This window comes from Rhinolophus hipposideros, assembly GCF_964194185.1.
Source record: "Rhinolophus hipposideros genome assembly, chromosome: 12".
Taxonomy (NCBI): Eukaryota; Metazoa; Chordata; class Mammalia; order Chiroptera; family Rhinolophidae; genus Rhinolophus; species Rhinolophus hipposideros.
Window position 1 is genome coordinate 55,965,046 of NC_138058.1, and position 12,871 is coordinate 55,977,916.

General features: G+C 32.8%; 1 protein-coding gene across 2 annotated transcripts in view; it reads right to left on the minus strand.

Moving 5' to 3' along the window:
- Window positions 1-516: 516 nt before the first annotated feature.
- SPAST (spastin) overlaps window positions 517-12,871 on the minus strand; it is a 50,457-nt gene continuing 38,102 nt past the window's right edge. For both annotated transcript variants that reach the window (XM_081069058.1, XM_081069059.1), the window contains exons 13-17: window positions 12,133-12,175; window positions 11,120-11,199; window positions 9,865-9,935; window positions 8,494-8,534; window positions 517-3,502 (exon numbers count right to left, since the gene is read on the minus strand). In XM_081069058.1, the coding sequence (XP_080925184.1) occupies window positions 3,380-3,502; window positions 8,494-8,534; window positions 9,865-9,935; window positions 11,120-11,199; window positions 12,133-12,175 (358 nt within the window). In that variant the 3' untranslated portion in view covers window positions 517-3,379. The remainder of the gene's footprint in view (window positions 3,503-8,493; window positions 8,535-9,864; window positions 9,936-11,119; window positions 11,200-12,132; window positions 12,176-12,871) is intronic.

The window sequence follows — 12,871 nt, forward strand, 5'->3', positions numbered from 1 at the left end:
AAAAATAATATAAGTCCCGGGACCAGGTATAATAAATGTGACATAAAACGTAACATAAAACATAACATAAAACATAATATACCTGGTCTTATTTTACTACAAGACTGGATCTTATATAAGACCGGATCTTATATTAATTTTTCCTCCAAAAGATGCATTAGAGCTGATGGTCCGGCTAGGTCTTATTTTCGGGGAAACACAGTAGAAGCCTCAAATGACTCCTCAGCCCAGCAAGTCTGTCACATTCTGCTTGAGTTCTATTTCCAAGCACATTGCACAAACTGGAAATTGCCCTCAGGATAAAAGCTAATTAATGTGGATCTCTTTTAGGATGGGATTTTGTGCAATTTCTACCTGTTTTGATTGCTCTCTCGTCTTCTAGTCACTTTCATATTTTGTTCAGAATTTATAACTGCTATTGGCAAGAGAGTTGGTCTAATACAAGCTACTCCTTCATTACCAAACTACATCATCTGCAATCTCAAAATGTTTCAAATTAAAAAATTAAAGGCAAAATAAAGTTTACAATTTATTTCCAATCCATTAGGATAAAACCCACTTTATGCAACTAAACCTTTTTAGTTCATTTTTCTGAAGAAAAGTACAAAAGACCAGATTAAAATTGAGACAAGCATTTAAAGGAAAATCCTTTGACTCAAGTCCAAAAACAAACTGTAAATGATTCATTCTACCAAAAGAATTAGTTTTTGTACAAAATATAAAGAATTTTACATTATAAACAAAGACCGCATATATTTACTTAAATTAGAATTCTAGCATCTGCTTTTTCTCCAATTCCTCCCAAGCACAAAACATATTTGCAAGTCAGAAATCTGATAACCTCAATGGGCAAACTGTCTTAGAATAAGCTTTTACCCTTAAGATATCTTGAAAGATAATATTGATTCTTTCCCTTGGCTTAGAGTTCAGTACATCAATAAGTTTTAATTTAGTTTATAAAACTCTGCCATATTAACATGAAGAGCACATTAAAATTTAATGTTTAAGCATTACCTTTTAGGAAGTAATATGACTCAGAGCTCATTGCAAAATCTAAAAGTTTACAATCTACATCTAATATTAATTCAGAAAACCTCAGCAACTTCTATCTTTATTGAAAAAGACCAAACTAATCCCTTACGCCTTCCACTACATATCATTATCCTATTTTCATGGCCCTTCTATGAAAGAAACATAGCTTAAAATAAAACTTGGTCACAGTAAGTCATAGAAAATAGGTCTCTAGCACTAAGCTCAACTTCAGACTTGATCAGGACATGTAAATGGATGGATAGTCATAATTCTCTGACTCAATGTTTATGGCAATATTAACTTGACTTTTACATCTTTTAACATTTGAAATCTTTGTTATTTATAAACTTTCCCAATAAAATAGTGAGCTACATTAAATTATTGCAGATAGAATTATGATAATTTTAAAGATTATATTTTAAAAGTTGAGCTTGAAGCACAAACCTTTACTATGACTAAACAGTTATCCAAGTATGAATAACGTTAATCCTTTTCTAAATGAAAATACAAAATGAAATTTTATGAGCTTTACTGAAAATGTTTTAATCTGGGAGGTTCCCAATTCTTGTCATCATGTAATTATTTCATCATCGCCTTTGATTATCAGTATTTTGTAACTGATGCATTACTCTTTGAGACTATAAAAAGATACCACTCATGACCTCAGAAATATGCATGGTTGTGGTTTAAAAATTGTTTTTTTTCTATTTATCTCAACCCTAACCCTCATTTTTATTATCCAGGGTGTTCTAAAGTCATGATTAGAAGAGACATGATTTAAGTTATGTCTACAAACTCCATATGATGTTAAGAAATCACACATCTTGTATGCTCTTTAACAATAGCAAGAGTAAAATTAAGAAGAATGTATGTCTTCATTATAAAATTCTTATCTAATAGGGGCAAGATTTTAACTTTAATTTGTTCTCTCAAAACCAAAGATATTTTTGATAAATGAAAAAGCTTTGTTGCTACTCTAAAATTATTCTTTCCACCGATGACATTTCACATGAAAGCACCAAAGAAAATTTCTGTAAACAAACTTTTAACCAGTAAACTAAGGGCAAATATCCATTTGCCTTTATTACAATATTTAAAAGGCCATGATATGAGTCTCTACTTCCTAACGACGTTTTTATAATAAAAATCCAGGCATACTTATACAAACAAGAAATGAAATTACTGTACATTTTGAGGGAACAAAAGGCAGATTAACAGACTAAAACTTTTCTGTTAACAAAGTGAGCACAAGAAAGCTATAAAATGTACTCAATATATAAAAATTCAGTAAGTTTTTAAAGTTTCATTGAAGGGATTAATAATTATTAGGAATAAAAGATGGTAGATCCACTGGCTTATCATTATCCTGTAAACAGTAAGAAAGTAATAAGCAATAAATTAGAAATGTCTTAGTTCACAGTACTTCCCTTCTCTTGCACAGGGATCACTTTTGCAATTGTTGAAATTGGCTTTTTAAAATATTAGAGTAATATAGCAGAACATAAACTCCATTAGGAGAAAGTTAACAGTCTACAACAGATTTCTGATAAACATATTAGAAAAAAAATACTGCAGGTCACATAAGAATTGATCTACATGTAGTACGACAGAGTGACTCAAAACTTCCAAGCTTCTCTATTTTACTAGATTTGTTTTGCTGCTATCATATTGTTTTCTAAATTGTTTGGTAGAAAGGTACTAGAAAAATAAAAAGTAAAAAGAACATAATTGTTTAATGTCTATGAAGAAAAAATAATTGTTTAATATTTATGAAGAAAAAGTCTTTAAAATTCTTTTTGCTATAACTATTACACAGAAAAAAGTTTATTTTGGCACACAATTTGTAAAAAAGAAAAGGGGAAAAAGAATCTTAGAGTGTTTGGCATTCCAATCATCCGTGGTAAAGACAACAGCAGGAAAGGAAAAATTACTATTTTAAGAAAAAAAACGTCAAAAGACAACCAACCAATAGCTCTTGTGTCTTCTGCTACTTACTGTCTCTGGAATACTTTCGTCTGCAACACAATATACACAAAATTATTATTTACATTATGATTATATTGGTAAAGAAGACCAGAATCAGTTTCTATTGTGCTCTAACTTACAGTGCCCATCGGGATAACCATGACCATCAAGGCAAGAAAGCCTTAAACAAAATATTCCATTTGCATTGTATATTTTATTTAAATTTGTTTTATGGTTCATCTTCTGGGATGCACAAATAATTATAAGACTTTGAAAAGTCCTGTAAACTTAGGCTGAGTTTCTGTAGCTGATGACTATGCGTTGAAGATGGTGTTTCTCTTTTGGAAAGTAACATTTTCTGCAGGCTGACAAAGGTATTTTCTTAAACGGTGGTATCTCCAAAGTCCTTGTTCCAACGTATGTATGCTTCTAAGGTTTGAGGGCTCACACTGCGTTTTATCTTTTTCAAGGATTCAGTGAAGTCAGATAATCGAATATTTCTCATCTAGATTATAAAAAAGCACATGACAATACAAGTGATGAACATATATACAGTAGTTAACTCAATAATGGAGTTTTTACTAAGTTTTTACTAATGGAGTTTTACTAAGATGCTGTTTATTAATGTTATAAACATATATAGCTGTAATCTTAGAAAATCATGTCAATCATCTTACTTTACATATTATTACTGGGCAAGGTTGTTATTAATATAAGAAATCTTATAAAAATGCTATACTAATATACTTTCATTACATGTGTTTAGTTTCTTAAGGTATTGACATTTGAAATCATAATATTTTCCCATTATGAAAACAAGACACACTCGTAGAAAATTTGACAAAATATAGACAAGCAGAAAAAAGAAATCACTCCCAGTTCCCCCATTCAGATATACAACTACTCCTTATCTGCTTCCATTGTTTTTTTCTCTTTATAGTTTCACAGAATTTTGCATTTTCAAGTCTCACTCACTACATACTCTAGCTAAAATTCATGCTAGGTTTATTAAAAAGGAAAGGGGGGGTTTACAAGAAGCACATGGGATATTTAAGAAAACACTGTCTTTAACTACAACATGTAGGATGCTTGTAGCTTAAATTTTCCAATATTAATATTGCATTATAAAGTATTTTAATATTAATTTGGTCTTCTTTCCTGACATTGTAATTGAGCATGTAGAATACAACAAAGCTGAATTAATAAATATCTACATTTACCTAAGGATTTTTAAAAGGCAACATGGAGTCTGGCACAAAATGACCAGTATTAAAAATTGTCATCAGTAAATACATATATAGTTAACCCCAAAATAACAAGTTAAAGGAGAATTTGAGACAAAACTTCAACAAGTGATACTTATCTACAGTCTTTTTTTTTTTTTTTAACTTTTTTTTTATTGGGGAATAGTGTGTTTTTCCAGGACCCATCAGCTCCAGGTCAAGTCATTGTCTTCAATCTAGTTGTGGAGGGCGCAGCTCACTGGCCCATGTGGGAATCAAATCGGTGACCTTGGTGTTATGATCACTGCGCTCTAACCACTGAGCGAACCGGTTGCCCTATAGATTTTTATTATTCTTATAAAACCCAGTCTAACTATCACTTCACATCCTCTCTGATATCTCCAAAAGCACAGAATAAGACAATCACCTATACTTGTAGCCTAATCTGAAAAACTAGTCTAAAAGAAAAAGGATATGTTACCACATAATCACCATATGAACCCCATATATTTCGTCTTTAACTGTAAATATACAGTGGCTCTTCCTAAAGCCCAACGTGTAGAAGAATGATGAATGTAATGTGAGTGTTTTCTATGACCTTCCTAAATAAAATCTGTTACAGAAATTAGGGTTTTAAAAGCTTTTGATGAAATTCTAATTTAAGTGTATAGTTTGGTGTATGTATATATATATGAAATTTATATATAGCAATTTAAAGTAAGAGACTAATGTTTACAACAGGAAAAAGCAACTGGTAGCTAGTTCAGCACAGAGGGAAGTAAACTGCAAAGATGTCACATTAAAACAAAATAATAGGGGCGGCCAGACAGCTCAGTTGGTTAGAGTGCGAACTCTCAACAAGGTTGCCAGTTCAATTCCCGCATGGGATGGTGGGCTGCACCCCCTGCAACTAAGACTGAAAATGGCAACTGGACTTGGAGCTGAGTTACACCCTCCACAACTAGATTGAAGGACAATGACGTGGAGCTGATGGGGCCTAGAACACACTGTTCCCCAATTAAAAAAAAAAAAAACACTTGAAAAATAATAAAATATTTAATAAAGTTAAAGTTAAACTGGATACAGACTGTGCTTTAAAAACAAAGTACATTATACCCTAAATTTATAGTCAACAATTTCCAGTACTACCTCTTAAAAAGACAGAATTTGAACACAATTATTTGAGTTGCTATTCTTTTAAAGACAAAATAGGTCTATCTCACCTAAATTTGTGTATAAACACCAGTACCTGACAATACACTGAGTCAATAAAGCTGTACCAAATAATGACAAAATTCTAGTATACAATTTTACAAACCAAAGTACTTGTATTTTCCTCTCATCTCATAAATGGGACTGACAGAATGAATTTCCTTAATCTCTATAATAAAATGCCATTATTGAGTATTTATGTATTTTAAAATTATTTAATGGACACATATATTGTTTACTATTGCCAGACTGTTTTAAGTACTTTATAAATATTAACTAATTAAGTCAGGATTCACAGCTAAAAGCTACTACCAAATTATTAACAATAAAACCATTAGATTAAAAGTAACAAACTGTATAAAAGAATACACTAGAACCAAAAATTATAACAATGTAACCTGACTATACATAATTAGTGGGATGGTACCAGTAATCTTACTTCTTGTAATTCATTCAGAAGTTTTAAGTTTTAATTCTAGCATTGTCACCTGAAATTTAGTTTAAAATAATGTTATGGCTTAATATTTCTAAAATAGATACAATTACATTTTAGGTGTGGGATTTAAAAACATTAAGTAAATATGTTATAATACTGAAATGTACTCTATCAGAATGAATTAGTGGTATTTTAAGAATCTGTGTATTTTCAGGCTCTTATCATTGGAGTGGGCTAACTTAACACCAGTACTAATAAAAAACAAAGTAGCATGCATTTCTATATTCAGATTCTTAATATTTTCATTAAAATGAACCAAGGTTCCTATAGAGTTGCTGATTCCATGTCTTGGGATAGACAAATTCAGGATATGCCTTGCTCCCAGAAAGCAAGAACGCTTTTCAAAGTTCTAAAATAGTGTTGAGAGGGCTCATCTTAATATAAAAACAAATTTCACTGGCCAAGTGTGACCCTTTAAATATTTTTTTTTAATTATAATTGAATTTACAGATGTGGCAGACATTTTCTGACATGTCACCTAATGATTCCTGCCTCTTGTTGTATGTGCCCTTGTGTAATCCCTTCCCCGAGTGTGGACTGGACCTAAGAACAGAATACAGCAAAAGTAATAGGATGTCACTTCCAGGATTAGGTAATAAAGACTATGATTTCCATCTTGCTGGCACTCTCTGTCTTCCTGGCTTGTTGGCTTTGATGAAGCAAACTACTATGTTGGAGAGGTTAATGTGGCAAAGAAGTAAAGGCGGACTTCAGCTAATTTCCAGAGAAAACTGAGGCTGTCAGCCCAATAACCAGGAGGAAATGAATCTGGCAAATAATCATGTAAGTGAGCTTAGAAACAGATCTTTCCCAGTTGAACCTTGCAATGACGATAGCCCCAGCCAAGTTCTTAATTCCAGCTTTGTGAGAGACCCTGGGTCAAGACCTTGACTGCAGCCCTGGGAGAGAATCTGAGCAGAGGACTCAGCTAAGCTGCGCCCATATTCCTGACCTGGTGAAAATGTAAGGTAATAAATATGTGTCATTTTCAGCTGCTAAGTTTTTGGGTAAATTTTTATTGTACAGCAATGGATACCTATCGCAACAGAATTACCTTGTTTTATAATCATGAAAATGTAAAAGTTACTAAAAAAACCATTATAGACTCAAAATTTCTTTACTCTTTAAATAAAACAGGAACTATATTTAGGTTGACTTTGTTCAGTAAAGAAGACAAATGCTTAAGTTTGGTTGCATGTACATTCTTAGGATGGGTAAAACATATACAAAGGTTAAGAGGGCCACTATCGGGGCGGCTGAATGGCTCAGTGGTTACAGCACAAGCTCTGAGCAGCAAGGTTGCCAGTTCGCTTCCCACATGGGCCAGTGAGCTGTGCCTTCCACAACTACATTGAAGACAACGAGCTGCAGCTGAGTTTCTGATGGACTGCGCCCCCGGCAACTAAAGACTGAAAACGGCTACTGGACTTGGAGCTGAGCTGTGCCCTTCATGAGAATGAAGGACAACTACTAGGAGCTGATGGACCCTGGAGAAACACACTGTTCCCCAATATTCTCCAATAAAAATTTTTTAAAAAAGCCAGTTTGCTCCCTTTTTAAAAAACAAAAAGAGGGCCACTATCAATGGAAAACACGTGTCTTATCTCACAAACTAATGATGGGAAGATTTCTAAGAATTTGCACTATTCCCTAAGCAGCCACCTATTTGCTTTCACAAAATTATTATAAGATATTAATGAAAGTGTATCAAAGCATTCCATCTATAGGTACAAGCAAGTGACCTTCCCAATGGGTCTTCCCAAGAAATGCCATGGCCCAGGCAGGAGCTTGAGATAGAGTGAAGAATACTACTAGTAGATATGGAGCTGAGTAGATTTTGCCTGTTAAGTCAATTAAGAACTTGTTGACTGTCTCTTACTGCAATTTATTTGCCAGTTGGTGGTTTTAAGCTCATTATTGGCTTGATTGGTTCCTTTATTTTGTATGGTCTTTCAAAGGGACAAACAGAGGCCTAAAATGTCACCCAATGGGCCTTTCCTCGACTTTAATCTAGAGGGCCAAAGTATATGCGATGTCAAGTTTACCTGTCCCAGATCCAAGTATGGGGGAGTGATGTGTGGAGAAGAAATAATTCATGCACGGTGCTTACTTTTCGGGTAGATAAGTACTGTTAGATTTATGCTAAGTTTAAGAATATTTAAAAAATTAATATATTTATTGGATATTGTTAATTATACTTAAACTATTAAAAAACCCATAAGACATTTTGGGAATACAAATTGTACATTATTGATATATTAAAAAATAGAAAAATGTGGAATTAATTTTTAACAATTTTTTTCATGTCTAAAATCTTTGTTTCCTATAGTTTTCTTGTTTAGTATTTACATAATATAATTTGATAGAAAATGATGATTGTGTATATTTTTTGTCCATTACCAGTGAACACCGTAAGAGATTTTAATTAGATAGTCCTCCATATTATGAAATAAAACAGTTAATTTTTTTTTAGTTTCTAATCAAATAAATTATAAAATCCAGACAAAAGATATGTCTTACAATAGAGAGGACCAAAACAAAGAGAAAATAATTGTAATAATATACCTCACTGGCAGACATATTCTTCACTTGTTCTGGTTTCAGTTCTGTAAAATATAAAAGTCAGCCACTTAAGACCATTTTTTGAAGTTTAAATTGTTGAAGAGCAAAACCAAGTAAAATGATCTAAAAGCATGTGCTTAATGAAAGCATTCTATTGAGAGAGACACACATTAATATTAAGAGCATATAATTTACAAATGCTGAGAATAATATTCTTTCTTAGGTGTAACTGGAAAGCATTCAATTTCTTTGCATACTGCCCAAGAACAACTGATTTTTTAAATTTTGAGAATAAATTTGAAAGAATGCAGCTTGGTCTTTATAAAAGGCATTAGTTGTTTTTTTTTTAACGTAACAACTTTTGTCTGCTTCAGAAAATAGCTAAAATATTCTAAAAAGTACACATGATTTATACATTAGCTGTTGTTTCTGAGTCCACTATGTGAACGAGACTTCATGCCTCTGGCAGCAAGAAAGTTTGACTAAAACGTTTTACCCAGAGTTTCTATATTCTCAAAACTACATTTTTTATTCTCCAGAGCAGCAGTTCTTAACCAGTATCCTGTTTCACTGTAGGAGATGTGTTTTGAAAGTTGCATATTCCATGTTCTTTATTATCATCATTGACAGTAATCTGATGTATATCTGAAAGTGTCACCCATCCACTGCCTATGCTGGCTGTGGACAAGTAACTTAGAACATCTATTCTAAAGTGATACCATAATGAGTTTACTAATCTCACCTAAAAATGATAAATTTGGCATTTCAGAATCAATAAAATTACCTGGAATCAAAATATAGCAATGAATGATATATTTTGCTTCAATTCCTCAAAAGTTAACATATAATGATAAAAGTATAAATAGTTATGTTCTCTTAGATACATTAATTTCAAGTGATACTAGAATACTGAAATGAAGAGCTAAAAAAGGTTAAGAACATTTTTTCTTAATGTTCTTTTTTGATTCTTTTTTGCTTGCTTAAAAAAGTTTTCTTTTCCTTTGTGTTTTCTGCTGCTTACAAGCTATGAAGAAGTGAAAACTTGTCTAGAACAGGGATCATGGTCCAGTGACCCATGGACTGTCTTTGTATGGTCTGTGAGCTAATAACGTTTTCACATTTTTGGGGCTTTTTTTTTTTTGGTTGAAAAAAGAGAGAACATGCAATGGAGAGCATATGTGGCCCCCAAGCCTAAAATATTTACTATCAGGCCCTTTACAGAAAAGTTTGCTGGCCCTAAGTCTAGAAACTACTTTGTATCATTGATACAACTATACTGTTTTCCTACTAATAAAGATCTCTCAATAGGGGCCTCTTAAATTTCTTAAGTGGTCCAATAAAGAGTTACAAATGCTTCAAGCTCTGTATACCTACCTCGGATAGGACCCAGTGCTGCATCTTTTGCCAAAGCTGTTAGATCACTTCCTGAGTATCCATCAGTCATTCTGAGAATGGGCAAAAACAGCAAATTATTTTTATCTTTGATTTTTAAAATCTCCATGCAATAAGAGGGTAAAACCTAGTTTGCCTTTGACATCAAGCAGACTGCTAAGTGATTTGATTTTAAGGGCCCAGAAAGGCCCACTTGCTAAAAACAAACAAAAGTCTACTGTTGGCTCAGTAGACCTTATATATAATGCCTCAAATTTTCATCATTAGAATCATTCCTTTAGATTAACGCATACTGTATCTATAGGAGGCTCCATGAAACTATAAACATGTCCCCTGGAAGGTAACATCTATAAGCCACTGCTGGCCGCCTGACGCATAACCACTATACTTCTCTGTAAGTTCGTAAGTCTTTGTTTGCACAAAGAGCACTGCCTTGATGGAATGGGGGCAAGTCAAAGTAGAGTTTTTTTAAATGTAGGAGACAGGGTGAAGGAAGGGTCTGTTGTAGAAGACACTGATAAAAATAGGCACACCTAAGCGGGATGCCACAGTGGAGAATCTTGGGCAGCCAAGAGATTATCAAAGTGAACTAAGAGCTAAGCATTTACCTATCACGTACTATGTCAAATAAGTACACAGAACAAACATTATTAGCAGAATTCTTTACTGGAATGACAAAGAAGGATCTCAATATTTCCAAGTATTGGATTTGTTCTTTTTTCACAGTTATCTGGAAACTCAGTTTTTACTAAAATTACTAGCTGCTCACACACTTGTTAAATATTTTAAATTACTTTATGAGATTTTTCAGTGACTAAAGTTCATCTCCCATACTCAGTTTCTATTTAAGTATACAAAAAAAGTTGGAAGACCTAAAAGTTATAACAAATTATGTGTAATGCAAAAGAACAAATTTATACAAAAATATCTATGTTGGTGTGGGCAGATGTGAGATTTAATTTTTTTTTTTAAATTTTATACCACTTACAAGTTTTAATAAGTTTATGAAAAGAATATACTATCATCATTAGATATTTAGGTCATGTCTTATAAAGGATATAGAAATTGAAATTAGATACCATATATATATAAGACTAAAAGATAAGAAAGAATTAAAGGAAGTAGAGGATGAGATAAGTTTTCTGATATATTACTCATTTCATACTTGAGCTTAAACAAAACAGCAAAAGAATTCTTTGTGAAAAAACTGTAAGATAGACCAAATTAAATTACTCACCTAGCAAGTTGTGCTAGTTCTTTTTGGGTCAATGGGCTTCCCTGTTTACATAATAGATTTTTAAGTAAAAGTAGTCGTGTCTGCAAAAGAAATATTGAAGAATTCTTAGTCCTAAGAATTAGCTTAATAAGATACCAGGAATCAGGCTCAAATCCTGACTCTCATTTAGGAACTGAGTGATCTTACACAAATCATTCTACTTCTGAGAGCCTCACTCATGCCTATTTTGTTCCTGAGAGAGTAAAAGATAATCTAAATAAGGCACTAAGTACGTAGCTGTGGTTACTACCAAGGATGTTAAGGGTCTGAGGCAAGACAACCACAATTTTTAAAAAACCATTTTTAGAGAGGTATGAATTCATATAATATGAATCTCTCCCATCATAATATATAATTCAATGACTTAATATAGAGTTGTGCAATCATCATCATAATCCAGTTTAGAATATTTCTATCAGCCCAGAAAGTTCACTCATTTCTGTTTACAGTTAACCCTACTCCTACCCTTAGCCTTAGCAAACCACAATGTGCTTTATGTTTCTAGAAATTTGCCTTTCTGAACATTTCATATAAATGGAATCGTATAACATGTAATCTTTTGCATCTGGTGTGTTTCACTTAATATGCTTTTGAGGTTCACCCACATTATAGCATGTAAAAGTAGCTCGTTCCTTTTACTGATAAACAATATTCCATTAAATGGATATACTTCATGTATTTATCCATTTACCAGTTGATGAGTATTTTAGATTCTTTGCAGTTCTGAGCTACTACTTATAATGCTGCTATGAAAATTGTTATACATGTTATTGTGTAGACATGTTTTCATTTCTCTTGGGTAGATTCCTAGGAATCGAATTGGTGGGTCTTATGGTAAGCTTATGTTTATCTTTTTAAGAAACTGCCAAACTGTCTTGCAATGTGGCTGTACCATGGATTGAAGACTCAATACTGTCAAGGTGGTACTTCTTGTTTCAGCTTAAAACAAAAAAAATTCTAACATAGATACATACCTCCTCATTTGGCAAAGACACATATACCCGTTTGGTAAAACGCCTAAAAAAAGGATTCAAGCAATTCAGAAATACAGTTTTGAATTTAAAGGTAACTCAGTTCAAGTAGAAACTAATAAGAAAAAAACCTTTAAGCATAACTCTCAAGCCACTTGAATACATTTTAGTAGTCATAAGTATAAAGTGTTATTTTTAAGAGTTACTCTTTTAAAACTCTCTAGTTCATGTTTAAAAACCCTTAATTCAATATTGTCAGAATTAAATTAACCATTTATGTATGTACATGTTTTTAACAGCAATAAAGCAAAATATTGCACAGCTTTAAAACAAAATAGCTGATAGAAGAAATTTAATAAAGAGATCGTTGTTGTCTTCTTGAAACTAAAAACAACTAAAACCAACAAGGACAACAGAAACAGAAAACTTCATCATCAAGAAATTAAGTAACATTTACAGAACTAAAAAGTATGAAGAACAGCTGCCTAGGACAGTGACAATTACACTGACAAAGGAGGATACACACAGGATATGCCACTGCAGATTAAAGACATGGATATCAGAGCAAAGAATTTTCAAAGGAAGCAAAGAAAGCCACTCTGAGGGGTAATAAAACCAGTCTCCCCACATTTAAACAAGCATGTGAGGACAGGCTCCACAGAGCCTGTGAACCCTAGCCAGGAGGAGGGTAATGGCTGGGGAGGCAAGGCTGAACACAGAAACTCAAGGACACTTCTTTGTA